Raw genomic sequence first — 12346 nt, 5'->3', positions numbered from 1 at the left:
AATTTTCTATTACAATTTAATTTTCTTAACTATGTTCTTAAGTTTGAATAGAGCTATTTCTGAAAATATGATAATTTAGTTAACGATTAAAAATGAAATGAGTAAATCAATGTTTATGGGAAGTATGGAAGAGGTATGGAAGTGTTGGTTTGTCCAATGGTTGTAACTAAATCACTGGCGATAAAGCAGCTTAGCGTTGGGTGCATGCACGTTACTTATCGGCAATGTATATCGCGATGTGTTTAGGCACGTTGCGCTTATATGCGTTATGTAGGTTGCAAAATAAAACCTATTTTATTAATTATTTATTATTTTTTATTAAGTATTTATTGATATAAAAAATGATGATGCGGGTCTTGTGCGTTGGCACTGGCGTACAGTGCTAACAACTTCACACAAGTTATATCGGGCTTTTCTATATTTGCTTGTCAAACGGTTGTATCTTACTGAAATGTTTGAGTTAAAATATTACACAATAATAATATTATTGGACAAATTAATTTGCTGTGTGTCTGAAGAATGTGAAAAGTTAAAAGACATGAGTAAATATCGATGGTTTCGTAGTGTTTAGCTTGTAAATAGAGTTACCGCCGCTGTGCTTGTACATTGGGCGCCATTGTGTGTTTGTTCGCTAGTCGACCGCATCTTTTGTAGATGCGTCGAAGTGATAAGTTTTGTGTTGTAAACAATACAGTATTTTGTTATTGTGATGGCTGATACTGCAGAAAGCAGTTCTGCGGTTCAAAATCGGGAGCGCGAAGGCTTTCTCAAGGATCTGCATCAGTTCCACGATTCGCGGGGTACTCCGTTCATTAACCCACCGCAGATTAACGGACAATATATCGACTTGCACTTATTATACACACTGGTGACAGCGAGAGGGGGCTGGATCAAAGTAAACAACAGGAACGAATGGGACGAATTGCTGCAGGAGCTGAAAATACCGAACCGATGTGTGAACGTCAGTGTGGCCTTAAAACAAGTTTACTTAAGATACTTAGATCGTTACGAAAAAGTTCACTTTCTGGGAGACGAAGCCGAACGGGGTAGTGACGATGATGTCGACAGTAGGCACAGGCGTTGGTCGGCGAGGGCCCTTCACACGGTGCCCCTTGCATACAATCATCATCAACACAATGTTTCTGATGCTAATAGAGATCTACACAATATGTCTTGTGACCTGTATCATCCATCAAATTATGACAAAATAGTTTTATCATTAACATCTCCACTACCAAATGAACAAGACTTTGCTATCAATGTATGTACACTGTTGTCGAATGATACCAAAAATCCTCTTAAGATGTCAAAATGTCCTCGATTACTTGATTTACTCTTGGCACATGCAGGTGTATTTAATCATATTTCTTTGCGAGAATTAATAACTGAGGTATATAATAATGTACGAGGCCACTCTTTGGATCGCTTTTGGAAAGACACGTTCAAGGGTTCAATGGAATTACATGACCTCACAGATGAACGCTTATTTGATGCAAAAATTGTATCAAAGCAACAAATTTGTGAGAGTTCTAGTTTTTCTAAAGAGGTAAATGCAAACTTGTTTGCAAGTGATGTTTCAAGTGAAAACAATATTAATGGCAGTATTACACCAAATATAGAAAATAATTCAGACGCAGATCTCTTTTGCACAGGACGGACTCTAGGTATGCAAGATTATATTGGTCAGCGTATATTACAAGTAGCTTATATTTTACGAAATCTTAGTTTTAATGAAGAGAACACAAGTTTACTAGCAAAAAATAAAACATTTGTTCGATTTCTTTTATTGTGTGCTAATTCACATTGGAATAACTTGCAAATTATGGGGTATGATATGTTAGGTAATATTGCAAACGATATTAAATTGAATGATCCCAGCGCTGATTTCTTAACGGACTGTTTAATGAACACATTAACTCAAGGTCTTTGTTCTCAAGACCGGGCTGTGATAATGGGCTGTTTGGAGATTCTGAATAAATTAAGTCAAAATGAAGAAAATGAAGTAGTAATGCTGCATTGCTTGGACCAAAAAATTTATGAACAAGTATGTATGTTTTTAAATTTACAAGACATAATGCTTTTAATTTATACATTGGAATGTCTATATTCAATAACTTGTTTGGGTGAGAGGGCTAATAATAATATTGTACGAGTTCGAGGGGTTATAGATACCTTAGTAGCTCTAGTGACAGTGGAAGCACAAACTTATGGACCAAAGGCATGTATTCTGATGCGGGTTGTAGAAACATTATCGAATCCAGTCCCATCACAAACAATGAACACACAGGCAAGTACAAGTCAGCAATACATTCAACAAGATCATGTGCCACTAGCTGAACCTCTACAGCCTAACAAAATTATTCACAATAATTCTATAAATAATAGTCCATCTTTTCCTGAACATGTGACAATGAGTATGCCACAGCCAACACAGGTTTTTAATGTAATATCTTCAAATATCAATCCTAGCACATCTAATGCTGTATCTAATGTAGTCACATCACAGCCAGTTCATATAGTAACACAGGCAGCAGTTTCATCAGTAGCTTTGCAACATTCTACCAACACCACACAGCCAATTCAGTCTTTCGCTTCAATGCAGAGCTCCGTGCAAATGCAACATGCTCATCAACAGGCAATTCAAGAAAATGAACAGTTTGCCTTGGCTTGGCTTCGATCAACATTCGAGCCAGATAATAGTAATGTTGAACAGCAAGAATTGTACAGATTGTATATAAATTCATGTTCTAAAATTGGGCGAAAGGGTGTTATAAGCCCTTTACACTTTCCCAGGTGTGTTCGATCTGTATTTGGTGGTTCAGTGGGACCAAATCCTGTAAAAGAGAACAATGAAACTGTATATTACTATAATGGTATTAGGTTAAGAAATATGTCTTTATTGGGTCACACAAAGCAAGTTTATATGAATCGACAAGCATCATTAAAGACAAGTAGTTTAGCTCTAGAAAATAATATGAAAAGTTCTACAAATGATGATAATCAAGTATCAGAGTCACCTACAATAACACATCCTCATTTGAGTCAAGCGCTTTTGGCAGATCAAGCTAAATCACAACAACCACATGATTTAAACGCAACAGAAAATAATATCAATGCAACATCAAGTCCGACGATGCAACAAAATAAAACATCATTTATTAAAAGTTTGTTGGCTAAAAAGATAACTGAAAACAATAGCGCTGGAGCACAATTACAGAAGATATTGTTGGAACAAAAGGATAATAAACCTAATGTCACTTCTCAAATTAATAAACCTGCTTTGCCTAAAAATAAAGTTGTGAAAGCAGTGAACAAATCCAATGTGAATGGATCACCTAATCCTGTTACTCAGCCTATGGACGTAGATCCCGAAACCTTAATTACAAGTACAACCATAGTTTTAGATGGTAGAAGAGCAGGAACGTGGGATCCTCCGCCTCCTTTAGCACCATTGTCATCAGGAGGAGTGCTTGTTGTGAAAGTACCCAAGACAGATGAGGATTCAAATAGCAATGCGTCCAGTAGTGTAACTCACATTCGTGATGCAGCGGCTGAAGAAAATGAAAACAGTTATGAAGGTGTTATACTTAATGGTAATGCTCTTAATGCAGATGGAAATTTGAACAACGATGATAGTAATTCAAAAGATAGCATGCAATCTAATTGCTCGTATAAGGTCAGTGCGAATAAAATGTTGGCAGAATTACTAGATAAAAAATCTACAAGAATGCCAGTCAAAACAGATGTGAATAATATAAATAAAGATAAGCAGATAATTGAAAATGAAAATTTTCTTTTGAATAATCATGACAATTCTGTAATGGATGCAGACACCTTTTCCTTAAAACGATGTGCAACTAATGATGATAACAATCTAGATGCTAAGCGCAATAAAATTGAGGATTCTACAGATTGTATTCAAAACAATACAGAGAGTAGTTCTTCTCAAATGTCAAATGATATGGATTCCAATGAAGATCGTATAAATGTTTCATCAACAGCAGCTAATCTTTATGCTGCTTTAGCAGCTGATGCCTTAGAAGATGAAGAAATTGATGAAATTCCTGTAAATGAAATTCCAAAACCTGTTCAAAATGTTGAAAATCCAATTGTAAGTAATAATGATACAATCAATTCAACAAAGGAAGGATCACTGCCACAACCTAATATAATCATAACACAAAATTCATCAATGCCAGTTGGTAATCAAGTAAAACCAATACCACAAAAACAGCAAACGATTCCAGTAATTATGCATCCCGGTCAAAATATAATACAAGGTTCAGGACATTTTGTCATGTCTGGCCCTACAGGCCAAATGCAGATTGTGAGTGCTGGACAAAACAACAATATGATTGCTGCACCACAAGTGATATCAGCTCAAGGCGGTCAGATTATGCTTTCTGGTGCTGTACAGGGTCAGACGTATGTAATGCCACAAAATGCACTGCTTCCAGGACAAGGTCAAACATTGTTTGTGACGCAAACACCACAACAACAGGGCACTTGTTCAAAAACTATTATCATTCTGCAGCCGCAGATGACCACTGCTGGTCAAAAAGTTGTGATGACGCCTCAGGGGCAACAAGTGGTAATGACCAAAACAGCACACGTGCAGAATGTGCAAATACCAATTGAACAAAAATTTGTACCAGTTAGTGTGGCTGATACAACAAATGGGGTGATTGTAAACGATACCAAAGATGGCATTATAAAAATAGAAAATCGGGCACAAACACCGGATGCATCAAATATTAATACTGCTAATAAAATTCAAAATAAACCGAAATCAGAAGAAGAAGAGAGTTTGGCTAGTTGGCCATGGGTATGCGATTGGGCAGGTTGTACAAAGAGGAAATTCAATACTGCAAATCAAGTTTACAGGCATGTATGTGATGTGCATTGCCCACAAGGTAATGTAGAAGCTTTGTGTCAGTGGGGATCTTGTGACAATTTATTGCGAAGAAGGTTTTCTCTAATGACACATATGTATGATAAGCATTGTAGTGCTGAAATGCTTAAAGCTTCTGTTTTAAAACGTAAACAGCAACCAAATCAACCAGTAGTGGCTAAAGTGAATTGTGCACCTCCCCCACAACCAGCAGTTATGTCTTCAAATTTTCCAGCTTATGCGCCTAATGCAGCAATGCATGCCATCAAAAGACATGCATTGGAATATGTTAATCCCAAAGAATTATTACATGGCGGGCCATCTACCAGTGCACGAAGCTTTGCAGCAAGTTCTGAGACTCTGGACAGTAATGAAGGACCAGTCACTAAGAGCATACGCTTGACTGCTTCTTTGATTTTAAGGAACATTGTTATATACTCAAGGACTGGTAGAAGATATCTAAGGTACTATGAGCCACATTTAGCAAGTGTAGCCTTAAGCAATGTGGAATCTTCAAGGACTATAGCACAAGTACTGTATGACTTAAATGATGCACAGTCTCCTAATGCGAGGTGACCCCATTCAGAGGGTTGTGATGTAGTATGTTTTTAGAGTGCAAACCCGTAACATTAGCATTCGCTACTTAATGAACTAAGAATCTTGTTTAATGTACACCTAATGTTAAGGAAAAGACTGTTTCATGATAGGAATCGTACTTGTATATCTACTTGTGTAAAATAAATTATGAAGATTATTATGAATTGAATGTGCATTAATATATACGAGATATATCACATGTAAATAAGTTGAACAATTTTATGAAAGAATGTGATATGTGGATGTATTAGATTTTTTTTAATAATTATGGTTATACAGGTTTATTAGAATCCTTGAATTTTTCTAGAAAATTTACTTTTTAGTGAATATATGCATCTAATCTAGTTAAATAATTATTTATGAAACTCTACTGAATTAAACTAGAACAAAAAGTTAACTGTAATGTATTTTATGATAATTTTTTATATGCAGTATGACATGACTTATCAATCTTTGGCATATTTGAAATGTTTTTGTAAATTTCATATTTTTAACTGTAAATATACTTTTAAAATGGATTAGATATTGGACAAATAACATAAGCATCTGTAATTATAATTCTAAGATGAGAAAATTAAAAATGTAAATATTTTATGAGACCGATAATGGTTATAATCAAAGTGTATAATTTATATCAAATATGAACGATATATAAAAATTATCTCGAATTTACAAAATACGAATCGTTATGTTATCTAAACTCTGTTTGATACAAAATTCTAATATTAAATTAAAAAATAAGAGCTGATTTTATAATAAGATATATATAAATGTATTTTTTTAAAAATTGTTTGCGGTACGACCATTGTTAATTCGTTTACGCGTTTTATTCATTGTATAATACATCTCAATGTATGTTCTTCATTTTATGTAATAATGATAATATGTTATCGAGAAGTTTTTGGTTTATACTAATAATATTTAGACCTGATATAAACATTTTTATACAATTTATTTCCTGTATGTGTGTTATCAATATATTTTCTTATTGCATTTATTTAGCACATGCATATGGATTTACTTGTATCTGAATAAACTATGGAATTAATATAATTCTTGTTCGTTATTTCTAATTATAAAAAAGTATATATATATATATATTTGTATGTGACTTGTTAAAATAACATACATAAAATTTGATTATGACTCTAATTTCTAAACAATATAACACGTAACAATACACTGCTTTAAATAATGCCAAATTTAGTTGCAATCGGATATATTCTCATATATTATACTGTGGATATACTTCAGGAATATAAATGAACACAATTTTGAACTAATTAGAGCAAAAAATGTCGTAATTTCTTTAGAAAAACTATATATTTTCTATATATAATGCATATGTGTTTGGGTGCGGATGTATAATATAAAACGATTCTTATTAATTTGGCTGGTTAAATAACAACATTGATATTAATTAAGTTTCTAATTTCTATCATGCTGAAATAGTTACAATCAAAAATATTCTCAAAAAGTATACTATGCGTATAGTTTAGGAATATATAATGTAAATGGAACAATTTTGAGTTATTCACAGCAAACAAATGTAGAAGTTTCTATTATAGGTTTATATTTATACATATAAAAACAATACAAAAATATTTAACAATTCAGGTTGCCTGTCGCTCTAGACTAAACTTATGCTATACTTATTCTAGTTGTCATATTTGTACGAAGTAGTTGCAGGATTGTTATAGTTTCTGATAATTTTATGATTTAATCAAAAAATATCTTATATTAAACTTATTGTCAGAATTTGGGTTCAAGACAATTTACAAACTAGTTTTGTGTTGGATTTATTCTTGTACACAGTTGATCTGCCATTCAAGTGTCTCGTAACAAAAACTTTGGTGCATTGTTTTGAATTTTTGTTGCTCAAAAGTAAACTTACTCTTACATATAACCAAAACAATATTAATTGTTTAAATCTTAGGCAGGAAATAGTTCTTCATAAGATGCACTAGCCAGTACGCCGTTGGCGATTTCCGTGAAAATGTTTGACAATGTTTGTTCCAGGGTTGGCTTGAACTCTTGGAAGAATAGTCTTGCGTTGTCGTTCACAGCCTGGCTAAGAATTGTTCCAAGGGTTTGATCGTTGTTAAAGAGACCGGATAGGCGTATTTTATTGTTTCCCAAAATAATTTTCATGTCGATTGGTTTGACTTGGAGGTATTCGATTCCGTCGACAACTTTCTTGTAGCCATGTATTTGCATCCTGGCGTGGTAATCAGCTGAAATAGTAATATTAATAAATTACTACAAATACGCAATTACTAGAAATAGTAATGTAATAAGTTAACACGTTCGCGGGTGTGAAAATATGACGATTTTAATACTACCAATATAATATGAATGTACTATATTCTCAAATTGTCTAGGCTGACTACCTTTATAAACGGTGTTAAATCCAATTTCGGATATCACAACCAATTTAAAAATAAAATGACTTATCATTTTGTACCTTCTTGAAACTTTTACTTAAGTGAGATTTTTTTTATTAGACAGATATTTTTGCAACTGCCCGAAAAAATAACTAGTAAAGATTTAGGAATAAAAATAAAGGCTTTAAAAGTACAAAATCATCTGATCATTCACAATGATTTTGAAATTGACCAAATCTGCTAATCAAGTGTAAATCTATTTGAAATGGATTCAGCCAAACTTCTCTTTTTATAATTTTTGTGTTTAATGGCATATTCCTAAGACATTTTAGAATTGTCTATTATCAAAACTTTGACTCTTGACTTGATATTTGTGATTAATGCTATATTAATGCAGTCGCACAAAATCTAATGTGTATCATGGCGCGCAAAATCTAATTAATAAAGAGAGTAATTTGGCAATTAATTAAAAACATATAAATTTAAACTATGAACTAATGATTTAAATTTAATTTAAACGTTTTTTACATAAATATTGAGATAGCAGAAACGTGTCAGTCACACCCTAATATATAAATATTGATTATTATACTAGTATATGTAACATATGCTACTATCATGTCATTAATTTTTAGCGTGCAATAAAAATTATTACTAATGAGTAAAAATATTACTTATTACAATTATTATTATATAACACAATTTTGTATTTAGCACCACGTGACGATACACGAACGAGATCCTTACAAACCTCTTAAAATTTTCGGAAAATTGGAAAATTATATAAAGTTTTATTTTTAGTTTTTTTATAATAATTGTAATATTATTATATAACACAATTTTGTATTTAGTCTGGCCTGGGCGATACGCGAACAAGACTCCTAAAATTTTCGGAAAATTGGAAAATATATATCGTTTTATTCGCAGCAAATTGCGCATTTAGACACGTTTAAATCCCGAAAAACTATATTTTGCAGAATAGTTTTTTTATAATAATTATAATATTATTATATGACACAATTTTGTATTTAATCTGGCCTGGGTCCGGAGTAATTCGTACGCCGACAATAAAAAATATTCCTAGTACAATCATTGTTAATATAATTGATTATTAATATTGAATTAGGAGTGATTTTTTGCGATACCACATTATCAATTTATTTAAATAAAATTCATATCATAATAATTAAAAATTATACTTATTGATTTTGTTCAGAAATTTACTCTAGCGCGAATGTCGAATAGCGTTATCATAATATATATGCAAGGGTGCACGCGTGTTTGAGAGTAATAAATTTGATAAAATTTTATTACTTCTAAATAGTACCTACGTATATAAATTATCTTTGAAATATTATTTAATTATTATTAAACTATGTGCGAATCCGAATGGCATTGAAAATAATTACATCGGTAGTTACACTATTATACGTATTAATTTAGGTGACGTTGTGTTTTTTATGGTCAGTTAGCAATTTTCTCATTATGATTATATATTTTTGCAATTGACGTATTTATAAATTGATAAAAAAAAATTAACGACCTGGTGTTGGGAGTGCTAACATTTATTCAACTAGAAAATAGTGAATTTTTTATCATGAAGGGTTAAATCTTTCATTTCTACTGCATATTTTTGCATTGTAGTTTTATAGTTGCAATACAACATTGTGGGACGTTACTCTGAAATTTAGCTCAATGACACTCAGATTGTGCTTTATAATATATTCAAAGTTTCGTAATATAAGTATAATTAAAGTTCGATAATGACATTTCTTGATTGTTAGTTTCCACTTGCAAACCCGCTGTGTATCGGATTAACATGGAATTTTTCAAGGTTTTGTTTTGAAATGCATAATAAAATGATTTATCTACATGATTTCATAATTCTAACGGACACAAGTAATAAATATTATATGTTGAATAAATGCTGCAAAAATTATAATATTTTAATAAAATATTATTATTTACAAAAGTGTTAATGATACTTACTCATGTTGATGTAAATTCGACCTGCACCGCTATAGTTTATGAGCAACAGGTTCAATTTGATTTTGAAATCACCTTCAACGTCCAGTTTTGGAAGAGTCAAATTAAATTGGAAATATCCAGTATTGAGATCGGATCTAAATAATAAATACATTTATAATATAATTATAAAATATATTTAATTAACTTCTATACAAAAAATCCATATAGTTCTGTATTGTCTGTGAATCGCAATTAGAACTATATGAGCTATTGTGATGCGATTTTTTAACCCGGTGGTTGACCATTCTCGAACTAATGAGATTATTATTAAACTTTTGTTTTAATACTTATGTAATATATATTGCAAAAATGCCGTCGGAAAATTATTTACACTTCATATCATATTTTTAACTCTATAATCTTAAGTAAAAACTGATATCACTACTGCTTGATATCAAATTGGCCGAAGAGTAAATAAGTACCGGGTCGGGGCAAGCTTCATGTATTTTGAAAGTATATTTTTATGTCATATATTTTTTATTTACTACTTTATTTATTATCATAGTAAAGAGCAGATTTTAACAACTTTTGCAGAAATTAGTCAGCATAGCTAATTAAGCTTGTAGTAATTTGAGCATATTTTTAAAAGAACTTATTGTTTTTTATTACAAAGGGAACGATTCCGAGAATTTTCAAATAATTTATTATCATAGTATATTTTTTATTAAAAAATTTATCTGCAAAAGTTGTTAAAATCTGCTTTTTAATATGATAATTATCATATTAAAGAGCAGATTTTAACAACTTTTGCAGAATTTAATCAGCATAGCTAAGTAATATGATCGACCCGGTACTTGGCTACTAATTTGAGCTTATTTTTAAAAAAGCTTATTGCTTTTTATTCCAAAGGAAACGATTCCGGGAATTTTCAAACAATTTATTATCATATTTTTCCTTTGCTACTTTATTTATTATCATAGTAAAGAGCAGATTTTAATAACTTTTGCAGAATTTGGTCAGCATAGCTAATTAAGCTTGTAGTAATTTGAGCATATTTTTGAAAAAGCTTATTGTTTTTTATTCCAAAGGGAACGATTCCGGGAATTTTCAAACAATTTATTATCATAATATATTTTTCCTTTGTTACTTTATTTATTATCATAGTAAAGAGCAGATTTTAATAACTTTTGCAGAATTTGGTCAGCATATCTAAGTAAGCATCTACTAATTTGAACATATTTTTAAAAAAGCTTATTGTTTTTCATTCCAAAGAGAACTTTAAGAATTCCGGGAATTTTCAGACAATCTATTTCTATATCTATTATCACTTACTTTAAATCCGTGACAATGAAGTTGGAAGCTCCATAAACCGTTGTATTCCTAAGGGTTACTTTTAGATAAGGTCCATTCGATTCTCTCGATATGGTGATGGGTGGTAAATTTAGGGGCTCCAAAGTGGGTACATTAAGCTCCGGAATTCCATCTTTCAAATGGGGTGTTATCGTCTTCAACGAATCCAAAATACACTCATTTGGTAAGGGATCACTGCGGGAGCAAACTTTGATGAAACTTGCTGGAAAATTATAATAAAAGATTAATAATTGATATATTAGATATGGATAATTTATGAAGAAATATACGATCAGATATTTTGAATATAGCAGATATAACATATAATTATATATGTTACTTTTTTAAAAGCTATAAGGTACTAATTTTAAACACTTTTAACTTGTTATTTTCATATATTATACCTTTATTTAAGAATATACACATTTTCTATAAAGGATTTTTCTCAATAATAGATTTTTGAATTATAATTGTGATTTTTTTCTTACGTAGGGCTCCGTAGGTGGATGATACCCCTACAAACAACAACAACACCAACCCCAACATTTTATTATGTCCAAATTCAGTATTTTGCTAACCACATATAATATCACTCCTATAGTTTATTTTGTATCAAAATTTATAAATTAAGTAATCCGCGCATGCCAATATCTTATATTTATATACAAACTGAGCAGGTCGCGTTTTATTGAACAATTTTACATTCTGCACATGGTAAAACTAGTTATTGTAAAAATTCACTTGATATGACGTCATAATTAGAAAAAAAATTATATATATATATAATTACATATAAACAATACATGTACATATACAAAAACATATAAACATATGTTTTGGAATTTCTAAAATTTTATGGGGTATATTTTTGTGAGACAATATTATTCGTTTAAACATTTTTGGATTTAATCTAATTTTTAATAAATAAATGTTAATTGAACTGTGAAAAAACTAGTTGATTTTTACTTATATAAGGACACATGTGGGAAATTAAAATATTATTTAGAAAAGATTTTTTTCGCATTTAGCAAGAATAATAGAATTTCTATTGTTTTACAATTTTAATTAGTTAGAACACAACATAAAAAACTAAGTAATTATCTTTTATTAATAATATAGTATAATATAGAGACCATCATTCTGTGGAAAAAGGTTA

At 30.9% G+C, this 12346-nt stretch overlaps 2 protein-coding genes across 2 annotated transcripts; one reads left to right on the top strand and one right to left on the bottom strand.

Moving 5' to 3' along the window:
* Window positions 1–452: 452 nt before the first annotated feature.
* LOC113366711 (AT-rich interactive domain-containing protein 2-like) lies at window positions 453–5633 on the top strand. Its single transcript, XM_026608366.1, has 2 exons — window positions 453–1601; window positions 1653–5633. Exons 1-2 carry the CDS (start codon window positions 710–712, stop codon window positions 5465–5467), a joined length of 4707 nt encoding a protein of 1568 aa, XP_026464151.1. The 5' UTR covers window positions 453–709; the 3' UTR covers window positions 5468–5633.
* A 1474-nt stretch (window positions 5634–7107) lies between these two features.
* Window positions 7108–11811, bottom strand: LOC113366718 (putative beta-carotene-binding protein). The gene is made up of 4 exons (XM_026608372.1): window positions 11679–11811; window positions 11173–11413; window positions 9862–9995; window positions 7108–7722 (listed from the first exon to the last, which is right to left on the bottom strand). The coding sequence occupies exons 1-4, from the start codon at window positions 11734–11736 to the stop codon at window positions 7421–7423; spliced, it is 735 nt and encodes a 244-aa protein (XP_026464157.1). The 5' UTR covers window positions 11737–11811; the 3' UTR covers window positions 7108–7420.
* Window positions 11812–12346: the final 535 nt, after the last annotated feature.

The sequence above is a fragment of the Ctenocephalides felis genome, unplaced genomic scaffold (genome assembly GCF_003426905.1).
Source record: "Ctenocephalides felis isolate EL2017-DRISC unplaced genomic scaffold, ASM342690v1 CF-g0.4_SCAFFOLD_01170, whole genome shotgun sequence".
NCBI lineage: Eukaryota > Metazoa > Arthropoda > Insecta > Siphonaptera > Pulicidae > Ctenocephalides > Ctenocephalides felis.
This window is presented reverse-complemented; position numbering and strand designations above follow the sequence as displayed.